The following is a 21,948-nucleotide window of genomic DNA, read 5'->3' as shown; positions in this document are numbered from 1 at the left end:
TGAGGGTATGTGAGGGGATTGGAAACAGAAGGAACTGGGAGTTAGTAAGGAAAACAGTGTGAAACAGTATGAAAGTTGGAAGTTATTTCAATAAAAATCTGGGTTATATTTAGAAGAAATATAAAAGAAGAAACTAGAAGAAAATAATAGTTTTATGTATAGAGTAGTTATTCTGATTTTATTTTTTTGGAAAAAAATAGTCTGGTAAAACGAGCAGAGTAGTCTTCCACAGAACAGATGTAGCAGTGGCCTGTCCAGATGGCCAGTGAGTTGATCAGACCAAATAATGGAAGGTTGTGCAGCCCCTGGAAGTGTAAAGTGTACCAGCTGTACAGTGAGCTCTGGCAGCTTTACAGACCTGGTGATCTTTAGAGAGGATAGGAAGTTCTATGGAAATACCAAGTTGACCCCTTCTGAGAGCACTTCATGATTTGAAGAAGCTAATAAAATCCCATGTAATTTCCTTAGAAACACACCCTGCTGGGTAATAAAGATGGAACTCTTTTTTTTTTAATAGAAGATCCAGTATATTCCAGTTTTTCAAAAGTATCCTCTAGTTTACCTTTATGCAATTTCTGGATGCAGTGCTGGGCTGGTTTTTTGTTTTTTTTTTTTTAATTTGTAGATGTCTTGGTCAAGTAAGTGTTCAAACTGAAAGTTTAATGAAAAATATAAATACTTCCAGTATTGGACTGGCAATATCCCTTCTCAGTCGGAATACTATAATTTTTTAGTCATGGCACCAAATCCCTGGGTTTTGTGTATATTGCATAATTCTTACATAGAAGTACAATTTCATACTTTGAAAGTCTGTATTTGGTTGCTTCTTGCTCTTTTACTAACTGATATGAATAAGAGAGGATTCTTTAAAATTATAGGAAATAAAAATATTGCATTCTATTTCCTGAAAGTTTTTATGAGCTTCGCCTCAATTGCCATTAGTTGGAGTGACTGAGAAAATATTAAAGCAAGCAATAGAAATATGTTGACTTAACTAGCAGATATATCCAGACTTAGCTCTGTGTGATTAGTCCTTTCTCTTAAATAATAGTAATAGAGGTAATAAAATAAAGTATGCCTTGACTCCTACGCTTTTTGATTTATAAGTTGTGCAGCCTACTTGCTTTTAAAGATTTGGAATACCTTTTATCCACAATTTAGAGAGAGTGCCAAAAATGCTTGACGTATATAATCTAAAGCATTTCACTTAAATGTAAAAAGTGTATCAGAAAATCCTGTTAACTGAGGGGTTCTTTTTTCTATAATCCTGTCAGTTGATTTTATTTAGCATACTTTGTTTCATTTATTTCAGGAAAGATATAGTCAATGCACAAACCATGGTAATGGAGCTCTTTCCAAGTAATGCAGATCTGGATTCTGATACTGAACTGGATAGAGCAGTGACTCAGATCAGTGTGGACTTAATGGATGATTACCCTGCCTCTGATCCAAGATGGGCTGAATCTGTACCTGAAGGTAAATGTAATGTATTGGGTTTTGAGCTTTTTGGTTTGTTTTTTGGGGTTTTTGTCGTTGTTATTGTTGTTTTTGGTTTGGTTTTTTTTTTTCTGAAATAGTATCTATAATATTCTAGGTAACATTATACTTAAAGCTTTGCAAAGAAGGCATAGATGTCCATTGCCCTCTATCACCACTAGATACATTTCCAGAAAGACTTAGAGGCATCTTTTTGCATCTTTAAACTTGCAGTCTGCTGTGATTAGTTCTTGACTTCATAAAATAAATGCAAAGGAAATGAAAGTAAATGCAAGGAAAACATATTTCTGAGAAAGGTACTTCATGCAAGGATGAGGTGGTGTCGCTTTAGTATTTCCATGATTCCTTGTAGTTTTGAATCATTTTCCAAAAAACAAATGTGTTTAGAGAAATAGCTTATTTGTTCATTCTTAACCCTTCTGTCAGTGTGACTGCACAGCTTCTGGTCACCTCGGATCCTGGGTAGAGTGAGCTCGTATTCCTCTGGCTTTGGTATTTATGTCTGCCTGAAAGGGGACTAGAGAAATCAATTTACAAGCATTTGTTGTACATAAAGGAGTAAACCAGACACGTTTTCAGCAAGAAACTTCTTTGTTCATAATTTGGTGTCTCTTACAAGTTGTAATTTGAAAGTGGCCTCAAACCTCTAGGTGATAGTTGCCAGTTACAGAGTAGAGGCTTAATTTGAAAGTTCATTTAACTAGTTACAGATGGATGATGTTTCCTGGTGTTGTTTATATGGGGCAGCCAGTTGGAAATTGTCAGGCATGAGATCCTCACTATTTTCTGAATCAACTTTATTTTTGATTTGGCAGCCTGTCTGTGTTTATTCCTGACTAAAGCCAGAAATGAAAATTGATAGCTTCTTGGAAATCATCTTGCTAATTTTGCTTAGTGATAGCTCTTCCAAGTTTTTTGTCTTGATATTATAAACACACTTAGTTTATACAAAAAATCTGGATGGAGAGTCAATTAGATCTGAATGCCTGTTAACGCTGTAGTTTCTAGTAGCTGTGGTCTAGGGCATAGTAAATTTTGCAATAGCTAGTCCAGCATGAGAATAAAAATATAAGCCTGAATCCTACTAAAACTAGAATATGCTCGTGAGCTGCTATTTTGGCAGCACAATAGTTCTAGTAGTTTAAGATAGTAGTGGTCTAAAGATGCTTATTTTCTTCTAAAAGCTTTACTTCAGCCATGATAGACTTGAAAAAACAGATTAAAAAGAGCATGGTAAGCAATGTAAATGTGTGTGCATATACTATAAAAAGTACCACTGTGGTACCACTATAAAAATTGACAGATCAATTTATCTGAGGCAAAACACATAGTTATCCAGAAATAAAGATATCAAGTGCTCTGACTTAAGATTTTGCTTTATTTAGATGCAGCTGGTTTCAGCAACACATCACTCATTCTTCTTCATCAGCTAGAGGATAAGACAAAAGCACACTCTTTCTTCATTGACTTTCTTCATCAGGTAAATCCTACTGTTCTTTCAGTATCAGCACACACAGTTTATTACTTTGTCTTGATTGCTCTGGAACACAGTGCAAGGGGTCTTTTGTTTTGGTTTTTTTATAAAAGGTTGGTGCCTTTGAACGTCTGGGCAGTTTTCCAGTGCGAGGGATGCCAATGGCCACTCGACTGTTGCTCTGTGAGCATGCAGAGAAACTGGCAGCAGCTATTGTTCTCAAGAATCACCACTCTAGGCTGCCCGAGCTGGTGAATGCTGCTGTACTGATTGCACTAAACAAAAGGGAATGTGATGTTCCACCAAGCCTTACTCCTGCGGATGTGTTCTTCAGGGAGGTAAGAAACCTGTTGTTGCTGAATTACTGTGTAGCCTTTCATGCAGTAAATGTTACACTGCTTTGAAATTTACTTTGAAACTTTTCCCTGTAAAACTGTAAAAATCATTTAAATGTGGATAATGTGCTAGTAGTTTCCTCACTTTAGTGTATATACTTTTTTGTGTCTGCAGCTGAAGCATGAATTCTGACAAATTTTATGTAGCAGAAGTAAAGTTGTTACAATTTCCAACTACCCATGGATGAGCAATGAAAAAGACAACTGAAATTCTCTGACACATAAGAAGATGCATACTAAGTTAGAATTTTTAGGGCATGAACTAAGGAATATGAAGCTTTCCAGACAGGAGAGCTGCTTTGATGAGCTGTCCTGGGTGGAACTGTATTAATTCAATCACTTATAATTTTTATCCTCTCTAACATTAGTCAAGCTAACTTAGTTCTCAGTTTATGCTGCGTTCCAATCAAGTGCTCAGTCTTTATTTCTTTCTTCCTTCTTCAGAAGAACTATGCACAAAACATTTATTCTTAGGAAGTTTTTTTACTGCAGAGAACAATAGTTGCTAAGGGAGAAAAATAAATATAAAAGAAAACAGAAATAATAGTCTGCTATTTTAAAACAAATATGTTATCCAGTATACTATATCTAACAAAGATTCTGTTGCCAAGTATTCCAGAAGATGATGGAATAATATGCCAAATTGAAGTGTACAGAGTTGTCTTCAGAAATGAAGATTTTTTTTTTCTTTTCCTTTCAGGTTTAAGTCCAGGAAGAATTATTTTATAGTTTTAGGTATTGTATGAACCATAAGCTGGTGATCTCATTCTTCATTACAGTAGTTGATACCTTTTAATATTTTTGGCTATTTATGTGGTTTATTCTAAGGTACTTATTTTTCTCTACAGCTCTTGGCTTTCAGGTATCAGCTGATAGTGGACATGTTTGTGTTCAATGCAACTTTTCTTTCTGTCTTCAAGGTATCTCAGATAGATTCCATCTTTGAATGCTTATTAGAAGAGGAGGAACAAATCCTGAAAGATATGCCTATTGAATCGATTGAGTGGGCCCAGATAGTTGTCAATGTGAACAACGTAATTAAGGTACAGAACTGCCTTAACCAAGACGTTTGTGGGAGGGGAAGATAAACATTGAAGAGCACAAAACAGGTTGAGTGTAACACATCTGAGTTACTGACATGAGAAAAAAGTGAATGTGCTTTTCACATCCAAATACAGTAGGAAGGAAAAGACAGCCTTGGGCAGAATTAGGGACCTTCTTTTTCCTTCTGAGCCTCTGTTAAAGATAATTTAAGGAGTTGCAGCTTTGTTGGAAGTCGTGAATCATGAATATGTAGCAAAGAGTGAAGAGCTTGTGTTTGAGCATTGAAGTTTCTTGCTCAGTCAGTATGTCCCTTTCTGTTCAGCTGAGAAAGTAGTGTAGAAAGACTGTGGATATTAAAAGAGCATTTCAGAATTACAAAGGACAATGTCATTTGTGGTCTGTGTATACAGAGGTAGACTTTAAAATACTCACATCCTTGCCTTTCAACAGGATATGCTACAAGCTGCCTGTCAGTATCGTCAGTCTAGAGCCTCTTTATATAAAACAGGAGAACTTCCAGAAAGAGAACCCGAATATATTCCATGGACAGGTGAGAAAATAGTATTGCAAGTTCACAAGTTTCAGAACACATGAATTTCAGTCTGAATTTTAAACTTATTGTTAAAAGCTGCTACAGAGTTGTCAGTGCAAGGAAGTGAAAATGAAGTTTTCATTTGGGGAATTAAATGGGATGCATCAGTGAACACTTAATTTGTCCAGTACTGATGATGTTTTATTAAAACTTGCGTTGCAAATTTGGCTATAAAACCAGAAGTTTGGGAAACAAAACTAATTTTAGAATTTTTATAATTTTTTTAAATGCATTGGTTCTGGTTGGCAGATCTGTGGGGTACATAACTAAAATAAAACATAAAATATGATTTATAGTTGTTTTAAAAGGGCTGATGATTCTCTACGTGCATAAATGTGTTTTGTTTTGATTGTTTAATCATGTGAAAAACTATCAGAACAAATGTTCTCAGAAGCAAGCACTTTCCAGTTGGTGCTTAAGCTTCCTTGTAGCCTCTACATGTCAAGCACATATTTTTAGTGCTTCCAAGACAAAAGTCTTACAATCCATATTCTTCTTCACAAAAGCAGGACCCATGCAAACTCTTTTGATCTTGTATTTTCATGACTATATCAAAGTATTTAAATCAGGTTAATAGAAGTTGCCTTTTCCTTTTGTGTATTCTCTTACTTTGCTTAGAAATAGTGCAAGTAATTCTTTTCTTCTGGAAAAAGAGCTGATGTTGGTAGTTGGCAGCATGGATCTGTGTAGTTCAGGCTCTTTGTTTACCACGTCTTGGCCCAGTTTAATATGTGAAAGTAGATGGGAGTAGTTGTTTATTGCAGGGTGGACTGATGATGGTATTACTTTGGTTTTCAAGCTAAAGATTTTTTTTTCCTCGTTTTTTTTTTTTTTTTTTAATTGCCAATAGTAATAGTTTTCCTTACGCTTTGCCATGTATTGCTGCGGCAATTGGATTTTTGCTTTAACGTTGCCTGTGCTGTTTTCCCAAGCCTCCAGCAGCCTCCGCGCGGCAATAACGCGGCAGCACGGCGTCATCCTGAAGGTGGTGTATCCCCAGGTGGACAGCAACCTCCGCAGCGTGCTGGCCGAGCAGCTGGTGGCACTCCTGGATTGCTTCCTGGATGGCTACGTGGCTCAGCTGAAGTCTGTGGATCGTCTGGCTGATCAGGAGCGCTACAGCAGCGTGGAGATGGAATATGTCCAGAAAAGATCCGAGCTCTTGTCCCCTTTCCGTGAGTGCTCTCCGTGTTCTTTGACGCCAAGATTGAATGGTCCATTCAAAGAGGAAATTGCACCAATTTGATACAGTAAACGGCATCCATGTGTGAATTCTGCTTGCTTTACACAGTTGCTGTCAGAGTACAAATGACTGGTTTATGATTTAATGAGATAATTACAAAAAAATAAGCAGATTACAAGTTAGCATCCATGCACCCCATGTGTGTACCTCTTATTAGACACCTGGGTGCTTGAATTTCTGTCTTGCGCCAACTTGTTACATTTTTCTGGCAGGATTTTATCTTGTGCTGCCTGGCTGAAACTAGCCTGCGGGTGGATTCTAAATATTTATATTGTGGCAAGTTGAGATAAACCTATATGCCTGAAAGCTTGTTTGGTGTTTATCAGTGAATAGTTACTTTTTGAATCCCAGTTATTTAATAATTGTACCCATTGTTTAATGTGTTGGATGTGATCAAGTCCTGAATGAGTAAGCCATAGAAGAGCTCCCTTTTAAAATGGAAATAGATTGGTGTAAATGTATTTTAGTAACTTTGGAAAGGTTTTGTTTGTTTGTTTGTTGTTTTGTTTTTTTTTACTGGAGTAAAGTATATAAGTAGAACAATCTAATGATAATTTTCAAGTATTCTTAGAAAAAGCTTCATAAAATTATCATTGTCCATTTTCCTGATATTCTTGGGCTCTGTCAGCTTATAAATACTTTTTATGTTCAATGTCATTATGTTCAATATAAGATTCATATTTCCTTACAAACAAAACTAAGTCTTCTGCTGGTTCTTACATATTTAACTGAACAAAAAGCAAGATTCTAAGTAGTTTCTCTTTAATGCAAGCCCAATTGTCCTTATTTGTCCTGTCCTTTTCCAAAAGCCTGCGGCTGCTGCTTTTTTGCTTCGTGTATTTAAGTGGCTGTTATTGTAGATGTTAAGTCATGGGTAGAATTCCCTCCCCCAGTGCATATAGCAGGTGTTGCTAACTTCCAGAGGAAATAGAAGACATGATGTTGTTTAGTATTCCCTTTTTCCCTCTTGTGCTTGGGGACAGAGCTGGTAGGTCTGTGAGTGTGCATGTGCACAGGAGATGTATGCAGAAGGGGAATGTTCCTTTGGGAATGTGAGAGTATCTCCTCAATGGCAACACTTCAAACTTGTTTTCATTTTTCTGGTCTCAGACAAAGGCGAGCTTGTTTGATTAAACTTCTTTTTCTTGGTTACTTAGTTTCCCTGGGACAGTACCAGTTGGCAGCTGCTTTAGCAGAGAAGTACTGTGACTTTGATATCCTGGTGCAAATGTGTGAGCAGACGGACAACCAGGCCAGATTACAACGCTACATGACTCAGTTTGCAGATCAGGCAAGTCTCTTCTATTTCTTTAGGTAGTGTTTTATAACAAGTTTGCACCTGAAATGTTGCAAAATTTATTATTTCTTTCTGGGATTTCTGTTGGCATTTTTTTTTATGCGTATGTAATTGTGTATACATACAGGGGGAATGTGGAAAATTGAAGTCGATATTCACTGTAAAATATTCAGTGGAGTATTTTACATTGGGAAGGCAAAGCTAGCCAGCAGAAATAAAAGTACTACCTGTATGGACAGTGCCTTTTCATGGGACCTTTTTGTGCCCCAGACATGTTTCTTCACTCTTAATATTTTTCAGCATTTTGTGACTTCTTCAAGTGAAGTCACTTCAAGTGACTGAGTGAAGCAACTTCATTAAGCTGTTATCATTACACTGTTTTATTAAACATTATTTTATTAAACTAACATAATATAAAATGGAGAGTAATTTCCAGAAGAGATGAAATTGTTAAATGTATAAATGGAGATGTAATTAATGTATAAATTATAAATATAAAAGTAGTTAGGAAGAGTAGGAAGGTAGGACTATTGCTTTGGGGTTTTTTGCATTGTCCTGCTACATATTTGTTGGACAGATTTTCCACTGTGTTAAAATCTAGTGTAAAAACTAACTGTGCTGAAATATTAGAAAATTTAAGGAAAAGGTGATAGAGATTACTTGAAATGTGTGGGACTGGAACAAAAGGGTCTTAATTTGAGAATGAGTGAGATGAATTTTTTTAGCTTTCCACAACTATTGGGGAAAGAGAAATCCTGCAGTCTACATGTTTCTTAATAATGAGAGTACATAAGGTTGTTTTAATAACAAAAATCAGAAGTATCAGTAATAGACAGAAATTATAGCAAACATTTTAAATAGTGCATTTAAATACTCAGCCTGACTGTCAAAGGTGGTAAATTATCTTTTTTTTCCCTCTTCACATGCTTTATTTTGAAGGGGAAATGTAAAACTTCCTGAAAAGAAGTTACTGTGGCAAATGTAGAGCTGATTAAACAAGTCAAATGGATGGACTATCAGACTGATGGCCTCCTTAGACTACATTTTTTAAATTGCTAATGCAATTAGCATTAAATGCTACTCTAATATTGTCCTGTAAAGCCTAAATTAAATCTCAAACAGAAATCCTGATTAGTTATTTCACATTCAAGTTTTTTGAGGATAAAGTAGGGTGTTTTTTCTCTTAAACAGACAGAAGGAAAGTTGTAGGTTAACTTGTAGGTAGGAGACAATGTTTCAAAACCAGTGGCAGCTGGAGTAAACTTGTTTATGAAAGGAAATAGTAAGTATAGAGGAGGCAAAGGAGCATGTCTGAAAATGAGACAAGAGGAATTGTGATTGATGTGATTCCTATTCTTGTCTATTAACATGAAGTATTTACTTTTGGTACTTCCATCACTTTGATTGAAGGATTCTGTGTTTATCAGCATCTGTTGCAGAGAGCTCATGAATGCTTTAAATACATTTTATCAGGACTTATATGGGGATTTTTATCAACACTGTTTTGTGGTGTGTGTGTCTCTGGCTTTATCAAGCAGGTTCTTACTATTTTCTTACCAATTGTATTTTGTAAAGCACTTAAAAGGTGAATCAGATACTGAAGTGTAACTTGTTAAAATTTGTTCATATTTCTGTTGTGTTCAGAACTTTTCAGATTTCCTGTTTCGCTGGTATCTGGAAAAAGGAAAGCGAGGAAAGCTGTTATCTCAGCCTATAGCTCAGCATGGACAGCTGGCCAGTTTCTTGCAAGCACATGAACATCTGAGCTGGTTGCATGACATCAACAGCCAGGATTTGCAAAAGGTAGGGTTTCTTAAATATGGCCAAATGGAAATACCACATGTGGTATAGGTCAGGTATATATTCAAGTAGGTAATTTACCAAGTTATGACTCTTCCCCATCAAAAGACAGCTTATCCAGGTGGGTTAGGGGAAAGAAGGCAGATAATTGATTTGGTACTTCTGGAGTACCAAAAGCCTCCCTTCAGGAACCACCTGGTATCTCATGTAAGCCACTGCACCATGTAATGGAAATCAGGGCTGCTTTTCATCCCTGGCTGGTGGTTAGTACTTTCTAGTGCTTAGAAGGTTTGGTTTGGCTATGTGATTACTACTTTGATGGAGTTAGATTTATAGTGAATATCAATAGCATTATAATATTATCCAGCCAGGGAAAAACTGAAACTTCTCTTTCAAGACTAACATCTTAAAGCTAAGGAATTTGGTTGTATAATGAATGTAAAAAAGCTATTGATAACTTTAATCACTTACATTCATAGTTTAAAGTATTTTTAATAGCAAATGGGCATGTGGATAGATTAATGTGACATTGTTTTTAAACATGATCATTTGTTGCCTTCTGGACTTCCCAGTTACGTCCCCTCTTCTTGCTGGTCAGTCTTTCCATCCTTCTGCTAGACTTAAAAATACATTTCATTTAACAGTTAAAAGTATTTCAAATCAAAAATTGCTTCTTTCAATCCACATGCACATTTGTTGAGCATGAAAACCATAGGAACATTTATCCTACTAATATGAACCTCTTAAAGAAACTAAAAAGTCCCACCCACCAACTCCAACCAAAACAAACAAAAACCACTCTGAGAATATTGTAATATTCCATTTGTGTCAATTAATGTTTTCTATGTCGTGGCAAAACACTTCAAAGAGGGGGTAAGGATTCTAAAATATACAGTGTAAATATAGAGTTCTAAAATTCAGTGTAGATAGTTTCTTTCTGAGTGAGTGCTCAGAAACTGTTCCTTTGTCTGATAAACAAATTCTTGCCTCTGTATTTGGTTACTGCAGCTATTATACACAATTCTAGTTTTTCAAATTCTCGAATTAATAGGTAAATTAATCTACATGTAAAAGCATTCTGTCAAAACATAATTGCCTTGCTTTTATTGCAAAGTATTGAATTAGATCCTAAAGATACATTGTGTGCAGTTGCAATTTATCCTGTGAGAATAAGGTAGGTTTTTTTATTAGCAATTAAAAGATTTTTTTAAAATGTATTGTTGAAGTGGAGAGCCTCTTCTTGAAGAGTGTAATGCAGAGTTTCATTTGCAAATTGTACGACTTTTGAAATGAAGGGTTATAGTATAACAAACAAGAAATTACCATGAGACTTCTGTTCAGATAAAATACTTGTCTGTTAAGCTTCTGATCCTAATTTTCAAAACTGTTTTATAACATCTTTATTAATTTTAGGCTCACAGAACGTTGCAGACTTTAGCAAATATGGAGACACGATATTTTGCAAAGAAGAAAACTCTTCTTGGCTTGAGCAAATTAGCTGCATTGGCATCAGACTTCTCAGAAGACATACTACAAGAGAAAATAGAAGGTAAGAAATAGAAACAGGGCAAAGTAAAGAAAATACTTATTAAATTACTGAATTAGAATCCCATTAATTTTGGAGATTGTTGATTTTTTTTATGTTGAAGGTGCTGACTTAGTGTGGCAAGGATAAATGGGTTGATGATTTTGCTCATTTTAGGAAGCACAAGGAAGGCAACAGGAGGCACTAACCTCAGTATTCACTTTCACATTGAATTAGGACCATGAGCATGGCAAATTTGTACCTTTCCACTAACATGTAAAATACTGGCAAAAACAACAAGCTGCACCTGTACTTTGAGAAGTGGCTGAAAGCTGTCAACCATTCACACTGAATGTATTTTAATACATCTTCATTTTATATTTCAGATGCAAGGTAAAAATTAATTTCTTAGAGCTCATTTATAGAATGGTTTTCACTTTTGAATTCTTCTCAAGTCCTGAGGTTCTTAGACTGTACAAGGAAATCCTGTAACTGTGTTGTAGTACTGTAATGCAATTGCAAATACATACAGTTGTGATCAAGAAGTGCCTCAGGGTTTTGCACTATGTATCTAGGAAAGTTACCATGACAGTGTTTCGTTGTACTCTATCTGAAATGATGTAAACAGGAAAAGTGCAAATATCTATCCTGCTGCACTACCAAATGCAATGGTTCCATTGCTCTGCCATTCCTATCTCTTTGGAAAATACTGTTTGTGTAGCACATGTGCTGTGAGTTTGAGAAAAAGCAATTTTGCACTACTGGTTAAAGGATTCTGGCCACCAGGGGGAAGCTCAGGAATATGACTCAGGGTTGCTGCTCAGGCTTACTTCTGTTTATCTGCATGTTTATCCATCTATGTAATGAATGATTCTTAAATCCCATTGAAAAAGAATGGTAATAATAAGATTAACTAGGTAGGCTTCAAAATTTATTTTTAGCTCATAATAATAATAATGTATTATCTGCCTTTTAAGTTGTATAGCATTGCATGAAATCTTGAAGTTGAGATTTGTTTTTTTATCACTGTGAAAATGCCTATGCTGATGTGAAGACTCTCAGCTTTAAATAGGAAGATTTAAAAATGGCAAATGGGATAATCAAATCTTTATTTCAATGGGCTAGAGGACTTTCAGAATTTGTTCTGGACCTCATTCTGCTACACATTTCTGTGTGGCACATGATGGAGTTTTTAAAGCTTAAACTTGTCGTGTATCACTTCCCTATTGATAAAGAAAGATTAATTATTTCTGACACATTTTGCTTATTCCTCTAAACAGATAAAATGCTCCACAGAATTATTTTCCATATTCTAACATGCAATGGAAGTTGGTGGGAAGGGCAGGGTTTATATAGTGTGGTTGATATTATTCCATTTTGAATATCTCAGACTAGCAAGTTTCTGATCCTAAAGCAACTCATACTGGCAAGTATAAAACAGTCAAAAATGGAACAGTTCATGAGATGGAACACGTCCATGGCACAGCTCCTTGAAGTTGCAACCAACTCGTTTTCCTGTGCAGTCCAGCAGCTTCCATCCATTCCTCTGTATTAATTTTGAAGTTTTGGGGCAAAATTAGAGTTGTGCATTTTCATTACACTGGGAACATGAGTGGAAAGTAAGTGGTAAGTCCCTGGGATGGCAGTATGGAAGTGGAAATATTTCTTTGGGAATGTGGATGAGAGTCCAAATAGAATGCTTCATAACAAACGCTTGTAGGCTTGAATAATACTGTGACTTGACAGTTATTGTTGTGCCACACAATTTATTATTACATTTTAATAACATGAAACATTCATTTCCTTAAATGACTACAAGAAATATCAGAGCAGGAGCGCTTTTTGTTACATCAGGAGACGCTTCCCGAACAACTCCTGGCAGAGAAACAGTTGAACCTCAATGATATGCCAGTGCTGTCTGCATCTCAGCTCATTGATGTAAGTGTCCCATGTTTTCTTCATTACACAGGTAAACTTCCAGTATGGTTTCTGCCCCTTTGTGATAAAATGAATGAGAAGGTCACAGCTGTCTTTATCCGTTATATGACTTGCTAAGTACCTAAAGATCTGATATGTGAATTAGTTTAACTTCATTTAGTTTCTGTGAGCAAACATCAGAATGATGGGTTTAGTCCCAGTTTTTTCTGTTGAATGTGTGCTCTGGAGTGCTGCTATGAGAAAAAGCAAATCAGATCAGTGCCAGAAGTTGATTTACTGGTCTAAACCAGTTTTTGGATGTTGAGACAGTTTTTACCTTCCTTTACATTCTTGGTAGGGCAGAACTTGGAAGGCAGAATGAACAATTCTACCTTAGTGGAGAAGGATGCTGCAAGATAGAAAATGGAAGTTCTAAAAGCAGGAAGAGGCTTTTGGTCACCTGTTGCAGAGAGGCACCGGAAGTCTTGCTACTTTTCTTTTCTTTTACAAATATCCAACCCATAATGAAACAAAAATCTGAACTGTTCCGCTACTGGAATAAGTAATAGTGCTGACTCCTTCTTCACACTCCTTTCTGGTATCAACCAGGAGCCAGTAGCTGATTCTGCCTTGTTTGCCACATACTTTTACCATCCAGTGATGCACACAAAAAATACTCCATGAATAACAGCAATATATTGTAAAAGAAGTCACTTAGGTCTGGGTGTCAATTTTTCTGTATTTTTCTTTAATCCTGTGGAAAATTAAAAGCTAGCAGATAAACAAGCATGCTTGTTTGTTTACATTCTCATCATTTTCTGAGAACTGTGCTAATAGCATATTGTGAAGTCCTTACTTATGTCTTTAAGTAAGGCTGTCTGTGGGATTAGGGAAGGGTGGAAATGTCAGTCAGGACTTGGTGAGTGCTGGCACCACAACAGTTTTCCTTCTGAATTCTCTCATTGTCAAACCAATGTTAATACTTGCTACTTGCAATGCAAAAATGAAACTCAGAAAGTGTAAAGTAAAAGAGTTTAATGTTAATTTTTCTTTGAACTACTAATTTATAATTGGGAGATATGAAATACTGAGAGGAACTTGTTGTTTTTAAGGGTTGAAAGGCAGCACATGTGCTGAAGTACTGCTTTGAGCTTAATTACCAAAATAATTCGGAGAGCTTATTTGTGGAGCTGAGCTCTGGCTACAGTAGTCCAGGAATGTTACAGCCTTAAATGGCACTTAAATTTGAAACCCAGCAGCCTTGTATCCAGTGTCATTTGTCCAGAGACCATTGTCACGTAGGTGGAATGCTGCTTTAAAACCTTAAGTATATTCCTTACTATAAAAATACTAGCAGTTGAATCAAGACATAGTTTCATGAGAAGGTCATGTAAGTAGAAAATACGTGGTGGTCTTCCCATAGTGGGTTGTCCCTGATACCAGTTATGTTAGTTTGTAGGCTAAAAATAATTCTCCATGTTAATCTCTGATTTCATAGATGTTCATATGTGATGAGAACAGAAGAGCCAATGAATATGACTTCAAGAAAGCACTTGATCTGCTGGAATATATTGATGAGGTAGGAAAACTTTCTGAAGGATTTCTAACCTAGAGACTTTTTATTATTATTTAAGCTAGGGTGGTGCATCTGTAGTTGATTAACATATTAGCTTAGTGTATTGTAATTAAAGCAACCCCTGATCTTTTTTTCCAGTTTGTTTTTAAGTCACTGGAGACATAATGCCAAATGTGGTTTAGATAATTTAAGAAAAATTGCAGTCTTCATCTTCACTTCCCATTTATAGTCTATAGTTTCTTTTTAGAGCCCTACAGGCTGTCTCCAAACAGGACAAAGATCAACTGTTTTTAGTAGTTTAGTTCTTGTGTCTTCTCTCTTGATAGTTTCACTTATTATCATGAAGTAATGTGGGATAGACGCCCACTTGCTAACAAGTAAATAGTTTTGAACCAAAGATTTGCCATCTGCTTTTTTTCCAACTGTATTTTTTTTCATCTCAGTAAAATAAATGTTACTCTAAACCCATGCAATTTCAAATTTTTTTTCCCACAGATATTTAAGTTTCTAACAACTTGTGTAGAACCATTCATCACAATTTGGAGGTGCCAGTTTCTGTGCAGTGAAGAAACTGCCCTTTTCAAATCAAATGTTTATCTTTGAAAGCATATACTAATATATTCATAAAACATGTATCCTAATGTGGATACTAATGCATGTTAGTTAGCTTGGTCATACTGACAAAAGAGCTTTGACTCCAGTCGTCACTTAGCACATGGTAAAATAAAACTTGCCTAGAATACAATGTTTTACAAATCAGTATTTTAAAATGTGCCCTTTTACAAACTGTGTTAGTTGGTCTTCAGCAGTTGAGAGGTGATGTAGAAAGTCTGAATCCATGATTTCAAATAGAAACAAACAGTGTTTGGTATTTCAACAGTTCAGTCAGGTCATCTGTTAAAACAGCATATGTTAAAAATTATGTTTGATGATTGAAGAATCTAATTCATTGGTGCAATCTGTGTGACAGAGTGATAATTTCTTTATAAAAGAACCCTAAAATTTTAATTTGCCTGTCTTTTCTCCTTATATGAATTGAAGGAAGAAGATGTGGATATAAATGATCTTAAACTGAAAATTCTCTGTAAGGCTCTCCAGAGAGATGGGTAAGTATAAATATAATTTATTAAGACACAGCTTTTCCAGAATTATATTTTAGTGTACTACTCTCTAATTCACCAAAAATATTTAATTTCACAGGATAAGGTTAGTGAATTATAATATGTCTGATCAAAACTTGTATTCTTATTTACAAAGTGAAACCACATCAGAAAAAACCTGCAGTACTTTGTTGGTTTATCTCACTGGCAACCTACTATGCAGTCCTGGCACCTGACACAGAAATGAACCCATACAGCTTTTGTTCTTGAACCCTTTCCTGAGGTAAAAGGAGTGACCAATGCTGAAGCTTTTTAACCTTTTTTTTTTTTTTCCTTTGAAGCATCTCAAATAGAAGCTTTTTATTAAGGTGACATACACAGAGGTCACTCCTGCAAGCTTTTATTTTACTTGGGTTTTGCCACTGAACCACACTGGCAATTTCATGACCTTTTTGAGTCAAAACTGCATTCTTGGCCGTAAGAGATCAAAGCCTAAACAGTGCTTAGAAGAGCCACTCTTATGGATGTTCAAAACCAAATACAGGCAGAATCCAGTTGGTCACAAGAATCTTCTCAAGAGAACAGTAGTACTGTTCTCTCCCAGGTTAAATAATGCAAATGGCATTTCCTCCCTTTCCTTTCTAACTTTCAGAAGTCTTCTGACTTTCCTAACTCCCACCTATGTTCCAAGAGGGTCCTAAGGAAGAAAAGATGAACAGAGAATGCATTCCAAATGCACTGTGCCATTTGTGAATAAAATGGAAATAAGCAGCATTTGGAGTCACACTTATGCATAGGATAGATTTCAAAGGGCAGTGGTGTCTAGGAAATAATTCCTAATTGCAATACTGTTAGTCTGCATATAACACAAGTAATTAGCAAAAAGAGGTTCACGCTCTTCCAAGTGTTTTCCCTTCCTGTTATTTTAAATACAGAAGAATTCAGAATTCTGCCTGGCACCAGTCCAGATATTGGTTTATGATCTGTCTACCCTGAACAAGCATGGGGTTTTGAATGTGGTATTTTAAGGGTTCAAACACATACAATACTGACAAGATTTTGGCCATTCTAGCAGCTAACCAGGGACAATTTGAGATGCAGACTTTACACGGAATAGTGGTAGAAAACTTAATGTCCCAGCTGAGTTTCCAGTCCAGCAAGGCTCACCAAGGCTTACAGAGAGGTGGTGTTAACTTTCATCTCTGTGCCAAAGTAAACATTTGAGATGTGACAGTACCTACTTTTAAGGATGGCCTGTGATTTCTAACTTGAGAGCCACAGATGATGGTAAGGTTCTTGGGTAGGATGGAGAACCTTGCTGAGTGTGCTCCTGGTGCTCTGCCAGTGTCCTCACTATCCTCTTTGCCCAAGGGGACAAAATCCCCCTTCCCTCCCTCCTTTCCTCACATTCTTCCCTGTGGAATTAAAGATGTAATCCTAGACATTTAGGAGCTGAAGAGACATCCAGGGTAAAACCAGTGAAGTACAGAGGATTTGTCAATAATAGCTTCTGGATCCAGGTCCAGATCTGTTACAAGCATGTCCCACAGGCCTGTGGTGGTTTAGGGAGTGATATGAGAACCAGTTTTGTCTGACAGCTTAGCACATGGAACAGGAAATTTTAACAACTGAAAGGTTAGAACCACAGCAAAACAAGTTAGGTTGTTGCATATAAAGCTCTGCAAAGATGAAAATTTGTCATTTAAAACAATCTTCCTCTTAGAAAAATCTGTTTGGGATTTTTTTGTATCACAGATGAGACTGATATTCATGAGCCGTCACATTAAATTACAGAGTAAATAAACTATTTGTTTTGTGACTATGTGTGCTGTTTCAGGCCTGCAACTTAGATTTTGCAAATTTTTTACCCTATTTCTTTTTTCAGTATTTGATTTTTGTTTTAATTTTATTTTTTTTCACATTAGAGAATTGCTTCTCTTGCTTTATTCTACCAAAAAAACAAATCTACACTTTCATCACCTCAGTTGTAAAATATAATTACTGAGAATAAGTAGTTCTATCTCAATGGATAATACTTTTATTTTATCAAAGAAATAATGTTGTTTGGTTGGGATTTTTAATGGTTTAGAATATGGAAAACATTGCTCTTCTCCTAACTAGACTACATTATAGTGGTGCAGTTTCGTTCCAGTTTTACTGTTGGAATAAAAACTAATTAACACAAGATAGGAAAAAAACACTTGCTTTGAGCTATAACCAAGCACATAATGCTTCCATATGGACATGTATTAATCACCTTTGATAATTTGTCTAATTTTCCTGTGGGTTTTTTTTCTTGTTAGTTTTCCTATTATTTTGTCTGTGTAATTCTTTCCCAAAATCATTCTTTGACTTGCAGATGGACCTGTTCAGATGGTGGAGATGATCCAATTGAAGCATCTAAAGATAGTATATTTGTGAAAATAATACAAAAGCTGTTGAAAGAAGGTAAAGTATACTTAAATATAATTGAGTGCCTTGAAATGGTTGTATCAAAAGCTGCTTAAGATCAACACTAATATGTAAAAAGTAATAAAATACTCATTCCACTAGGCAGTTAAAATCATCTGGAACAAATTCTATCTCTGTAAATTGTTCAGGGAGACAAGAGATTAGCAGATTTCTTGGTTATAATCTTAGTATCTTTAAGTTATTTGCTCAGTAGGGAACTCAACAGATTTTTAGCAGTTGCTTATTGTACAGTGAAGTAGTTCTTCCAGAAGTAAATATGTTTCTCTGTAAGATACAGGATAATAACTAATTGACTGTTGCTCAGCAGAACTTGATCTATTTTAAGCAAATTATTTTTTGCTATTGTTTTCCCTCTCCAAAAGCCAAAACAAAAAAATACACCTCCCATTCTCCACTTGAAGTTGACTGTAGAAAGTTATGGCCATGGAATTTACAGCTGAAGGAGGGAGGGAGAGAAGGGAAGCAACTGAGAGTCAAAGTTTTAAATATTACTGCATAGAACTTTTTGCAGAACACGTGAAAAAGACAAAACTTAAGTTCTTTAGAACAGTTCCAGTTTTGTGTGTTCAGTTATTTCAATTTTCTTGCATTTGTAGGACTTGCCCTCCTTAAGCTGGAACTGCTGCAATTGATTTATTGTTGTTCCATGACTGAGCTTTCTTTTTTCTTTCCTTTCTTTATTATTTGCTTTTATTTTGTTTAAGTGTTATGTAAAGACTTGGGTTTTAGGTTTAGTCATTAAATTACTGAACTGTGGATTAAAGAAAATTAACTCTGTTTTACAGGCTACTTAAGCTTTATTGTATTTCTTGACTTGTATAATAGAATCAGAGCTTCCCAATTCCAAGAGTAATTTAGCTGTGAGACAGACAGAGGTATTTACTTAAAAATGTTAACTGCTAATGCAAAGTACTTCAATCAGTGTTGTAATAAATGTTTTGTTTTGTAGGAGTTCAGTTAAGTGAGTATTTGCCAGAGGTGAAGGACTTGCTTCAAGCAAACGAACTCGGCAACTTGAAATACAACGCTTACTTCCAATTTGTGTTAAAAGCAAACTATGAACTCTACGTTCAGGGGCAAACATGATTCTCACTGGGGTTTTAAAATATTTTTTCTAACAAACTGTTGAATTCATGTTTACTTTTTTATATTCTGTTTGGATTTTTGCTAAAACATTGTGATAAAGTCTGTATGAGTAATAAACGTGGTCTTAAATGTATAGACGTTGATGCTTTAGTCAGGGGACACAGAGTTGTGTTTTCAGGCAAAGTGAAAATAAAGTTTTCATTTTCTGTGCCTTTGGTAAACTTGCTGTTTTGTTCTGTATCTTGATTAGAATGTGTCCAGTCTGAGACTCCAGGATACACAGACACACAGGGTGAAATGCAGGGACCCACTGCAGAGGGTGGGAAACTGGGGCTATGATTTTAGTTCAGAGAAAATACTGAGCATACTAATGCAGGGTGACTGCATACATTACTTAAAAACAAGATGTTACTCTATCAGAACTTCGCTCCTTCTTTGTACAACATTTTTTGCTGTAGGAACTAGGTAATTAAGTTTTGCATTAAAGGTTACTTGCACAAAAATAACTGTCTTGTCCCCAGTCACAGCTTGTCTGTGACAGAGAAGAATAAAGTGCTGCTCTCATTCAAGGCCTTCTAGTCCCATAAATACTCCATTCTTTCAGTTTGTATCTGTTAAATTAAACTTTTTTCCAAACATTTTAGTATTGTATCCATTTAACTTCCTTTAAGCTATTTCTAGCATATGTGTAAAATGGGATTAGCAGCTCACCATGCAGTTATTCACAGCAACTGCTTGTGCCTAGGCTCAGAAGAAACCTCGAAAGCAGTTATGAAAGTGTAGGAGTACATCATGACCTTCCTTACTTCCATGCCTTGGTCTCTATGGGTAGGCACTACTAATTTCCTTTTTCCCTTTCTAATCCCACTACCCCAGTTAGTTATCTCTCACATGGGAAAAAAAAGTCAATTTCTCAATTACTCTGATTAACAGCAGAATTTAGACTTTCAATAAAAGTTACTGCAATCTGATGCGTTGCACCTTTCTTCTGCATGTAGCTGAAGAGCCAGAAACTGACTGCAGAGCAACTTGCATGCCCTTCTGTTTTACTTGTCTGGCTCCATGCCTGCTGCAACAACTTGATCTAACAGCTGAGAAGGTCAGAAGTTAAATTGGTTGAAGAGAATCCAGTTTCTAGTTTTAAAAGCACAGCTCCCCTTCCATGGCTTCCCCTCCTCCCTGTACTAATACAGTAAGCTGGGCTGAGAGTCTGAACATGTTTGGAAGAATAGATTTATGTAGAGAGGTTCAAACTAATATGGGAAAGAAATGCACTAGCAGTCATCTTCTAAGATTGTTCTAAGCAGCGGGCTTTGCTCTTCTGCAGTCTTGCATGGCTGAGAAGTGTGAGCGTAGCTCCCAGCTCCAGCCTCAAAGGAGTCGCTCCTTTAAAGCCTTGGAAGAGTTCCACGTGTTCACCTGAATGTCACTTTGAGAGTGGTTTCACATTGATACACTTAGCAGGGTTTGGGGAGAAAGGGACTAATGGAATAAAGGATTGCTTGCCCCTGCCAAAATATGTTCTGCCTTAACTTTTCCTAGATTCCTAAATTTTGCTTGAAGAGGAATCTCTTAACTGACTGTGCACCGTAAATCACTGTGGCGATATCTCATATCTTCCTAGACTATTGGCCGGATCTCCGTGTTCTCAGGAGCGGCAGGGCAAGCCCTGGAAAGCTTGCTCCAGGTGCAGGCGGTTCTGACCACTCATCCATTGTTTCTAAGTGCCTGGCTTCTCTGCTGGGTCATGTTTATCATGGTTGGTGTAAAAGCATTCTCCAGGTTTTTGGGAAAGGATGAGCTGTGTAGGGTTCTCAACTGTTTTACTCTACTGCTGGGTTGGGAGGCACTTGGCATTTGTACAACGGCTTTCCATCTGACTATTGCCAAAACAGAAGGCTACTTGCAATGAGTTTACTTAAACAAAGCCTCATTAAAATAACTTCCGTGTCTAAACAGATGTTTAATGTTCTTGTACTAGTAATGTTGAAGTGGTTCTCAGTTCTGTTGGAAAGTTTAAAGAGCCTGGGATTCAGGGTTATTCCTCCTCTCTGTCCTCTGCCTCATTATGTAATAAACTGTGCTGGTGCAGAGCTCCTATCTCAGATTACTTCTCCAGGAGGATGCCTTCATTTACCACTGCATATGGAAGGTGGCAAATGCCACAGCTCTAGGTTGTTTCTAAGTGTAACAAAAACAAACTTGTGACAAAAAGATGAGGGTTAAAACTGCCTGAGGGGGATGAATAGGTCCTCCTGAATAAAGATATACGTTGTTTCTTAAGTAGTTAATGTCTCAGAAATGACAGCACACAAAGTAGGGGAGGTACACATTTGAATCCTTTGTTGTCCCCAGAGCAGCTTGAAAGTTTATCAGTTTATTTGTGATCAATTTCAGAAGCTATACATGGTGGAAAGTGAGTTCTTTGTGCCCTATACTGGAAACTAACTCCAACTGCTTTCTGACTTGAGACAAAAACCACATTCATTTAGTGAATCCAGATAAACATCAGATCTACCTGCAGAAAATGATATTTTGCTCAGAAATGGGAGAATTTAACATTGCCATTTGGGCACTTTGCTGTAAACTAGATTGTGTTAGAGAAAAAAAATAAAAAGTTTAGAGAGTTTAAGAGTGTGTTTATGCTCGCATCATGTTTCATTGCAGGATTAAGGATGTTTATCTTTCAGGGACGTTAGGGTTTCTGTTACTTGATTTTTGATTCAACACAACCGACCGTATTTTGGAAACCACAATGAAGCACTACAGTTCTGTAAATAGATTTAGTGGCTGTGATGCCTTTAAGTGCTTTCAAGCTTCCGATTTTTGTACTGCCAGTTGTTGATGACAGAACTGAAAAACAATACAAGCTGAGGAACAGGGTGAGAGAAGACCACATTTTAGTATAAGAGCTTGACAGGAATTCAAAA

At 36.4% G+C, this 21,948-nt stretch overlaps 1 protein-coding gene across 1 annotated transcript in view; it reads left to right on the top strand.

Annotated features, from left to right (window-relative positions):
* The window catches only part of NUP133 (nucleoporin 133), a 30,150-nt gene extending 10,908 nt beyond the window's left edge, over positions 1-19,242 (top strand). The window contains exons 13-26 of the mRNA XM_056487900.1: positions 1,313-1,476; positions 2,883-2,977; positions 3,085-3,309; positions 4,287-4,409; positions 4,861-4,960; positions 5,935-6,177; positions 7,403-7,536; positions 9,187-9,345; positions 10,756-10,891; positions 12,687-12,805; positions 14,283-14,363; positions 15,402-15,466; positions 17,820-17,908; positions 18,882-19,242. Coding sequence (XP_056343875.1) covers positions 1,313-1,476; positions 2,883-2,977; positions 3,085-3,309; positions 4,287-4,409; positions 4,861-4,960; positions 5,935-6,177; positions 7,403-7,536; positions 9,187-9,345; positions 10,756-10,891; positions 12,687-12,805; positions 14,283-14,363; positions 15,402-15,466; positions 17,820-17,908; positions 18,882-19,018 — 1,870 coding nt within the window. The 3' untranslated portion in view covers positions 19,019-19,242. The remainder of the gene's footprint in view (positions 1-1,312; positions 1,477-2,882; positions 2,978-3,084; positions 3,310-4,286; positions 4,410-4,860; positions 4,961-5,934; positions 6,178-7,402; positions 7,537-9,186; positions 9,346-10,755; positions 10,892-12,686; positions 12,806-14,282; positions 14,364-15,401; positions 15,467-17,819; positions 17,909-18,881) is intronic.
* Positions 19,243-21,948: the final 2,706 nt, after the last annotated feature.

This window comes from Oenanthe melanoleuca, chromosome 3 (genome assembly GCF_029582105.1).
Source record: "Oenanthe melanoleuca isolate GR-GAL-2019-014 chromosome 3, OMel1.0, whole genome shotgun sequence".
NCBI lineage: Eukaryota > Metazoa > Chordata > Aves > Passeriformes > Muscicapidae > Oenanthe > Oenanthe melanoleuca.
This window is presented reverse-complemented; position numbering and strand designations above follow the sequence as displayed.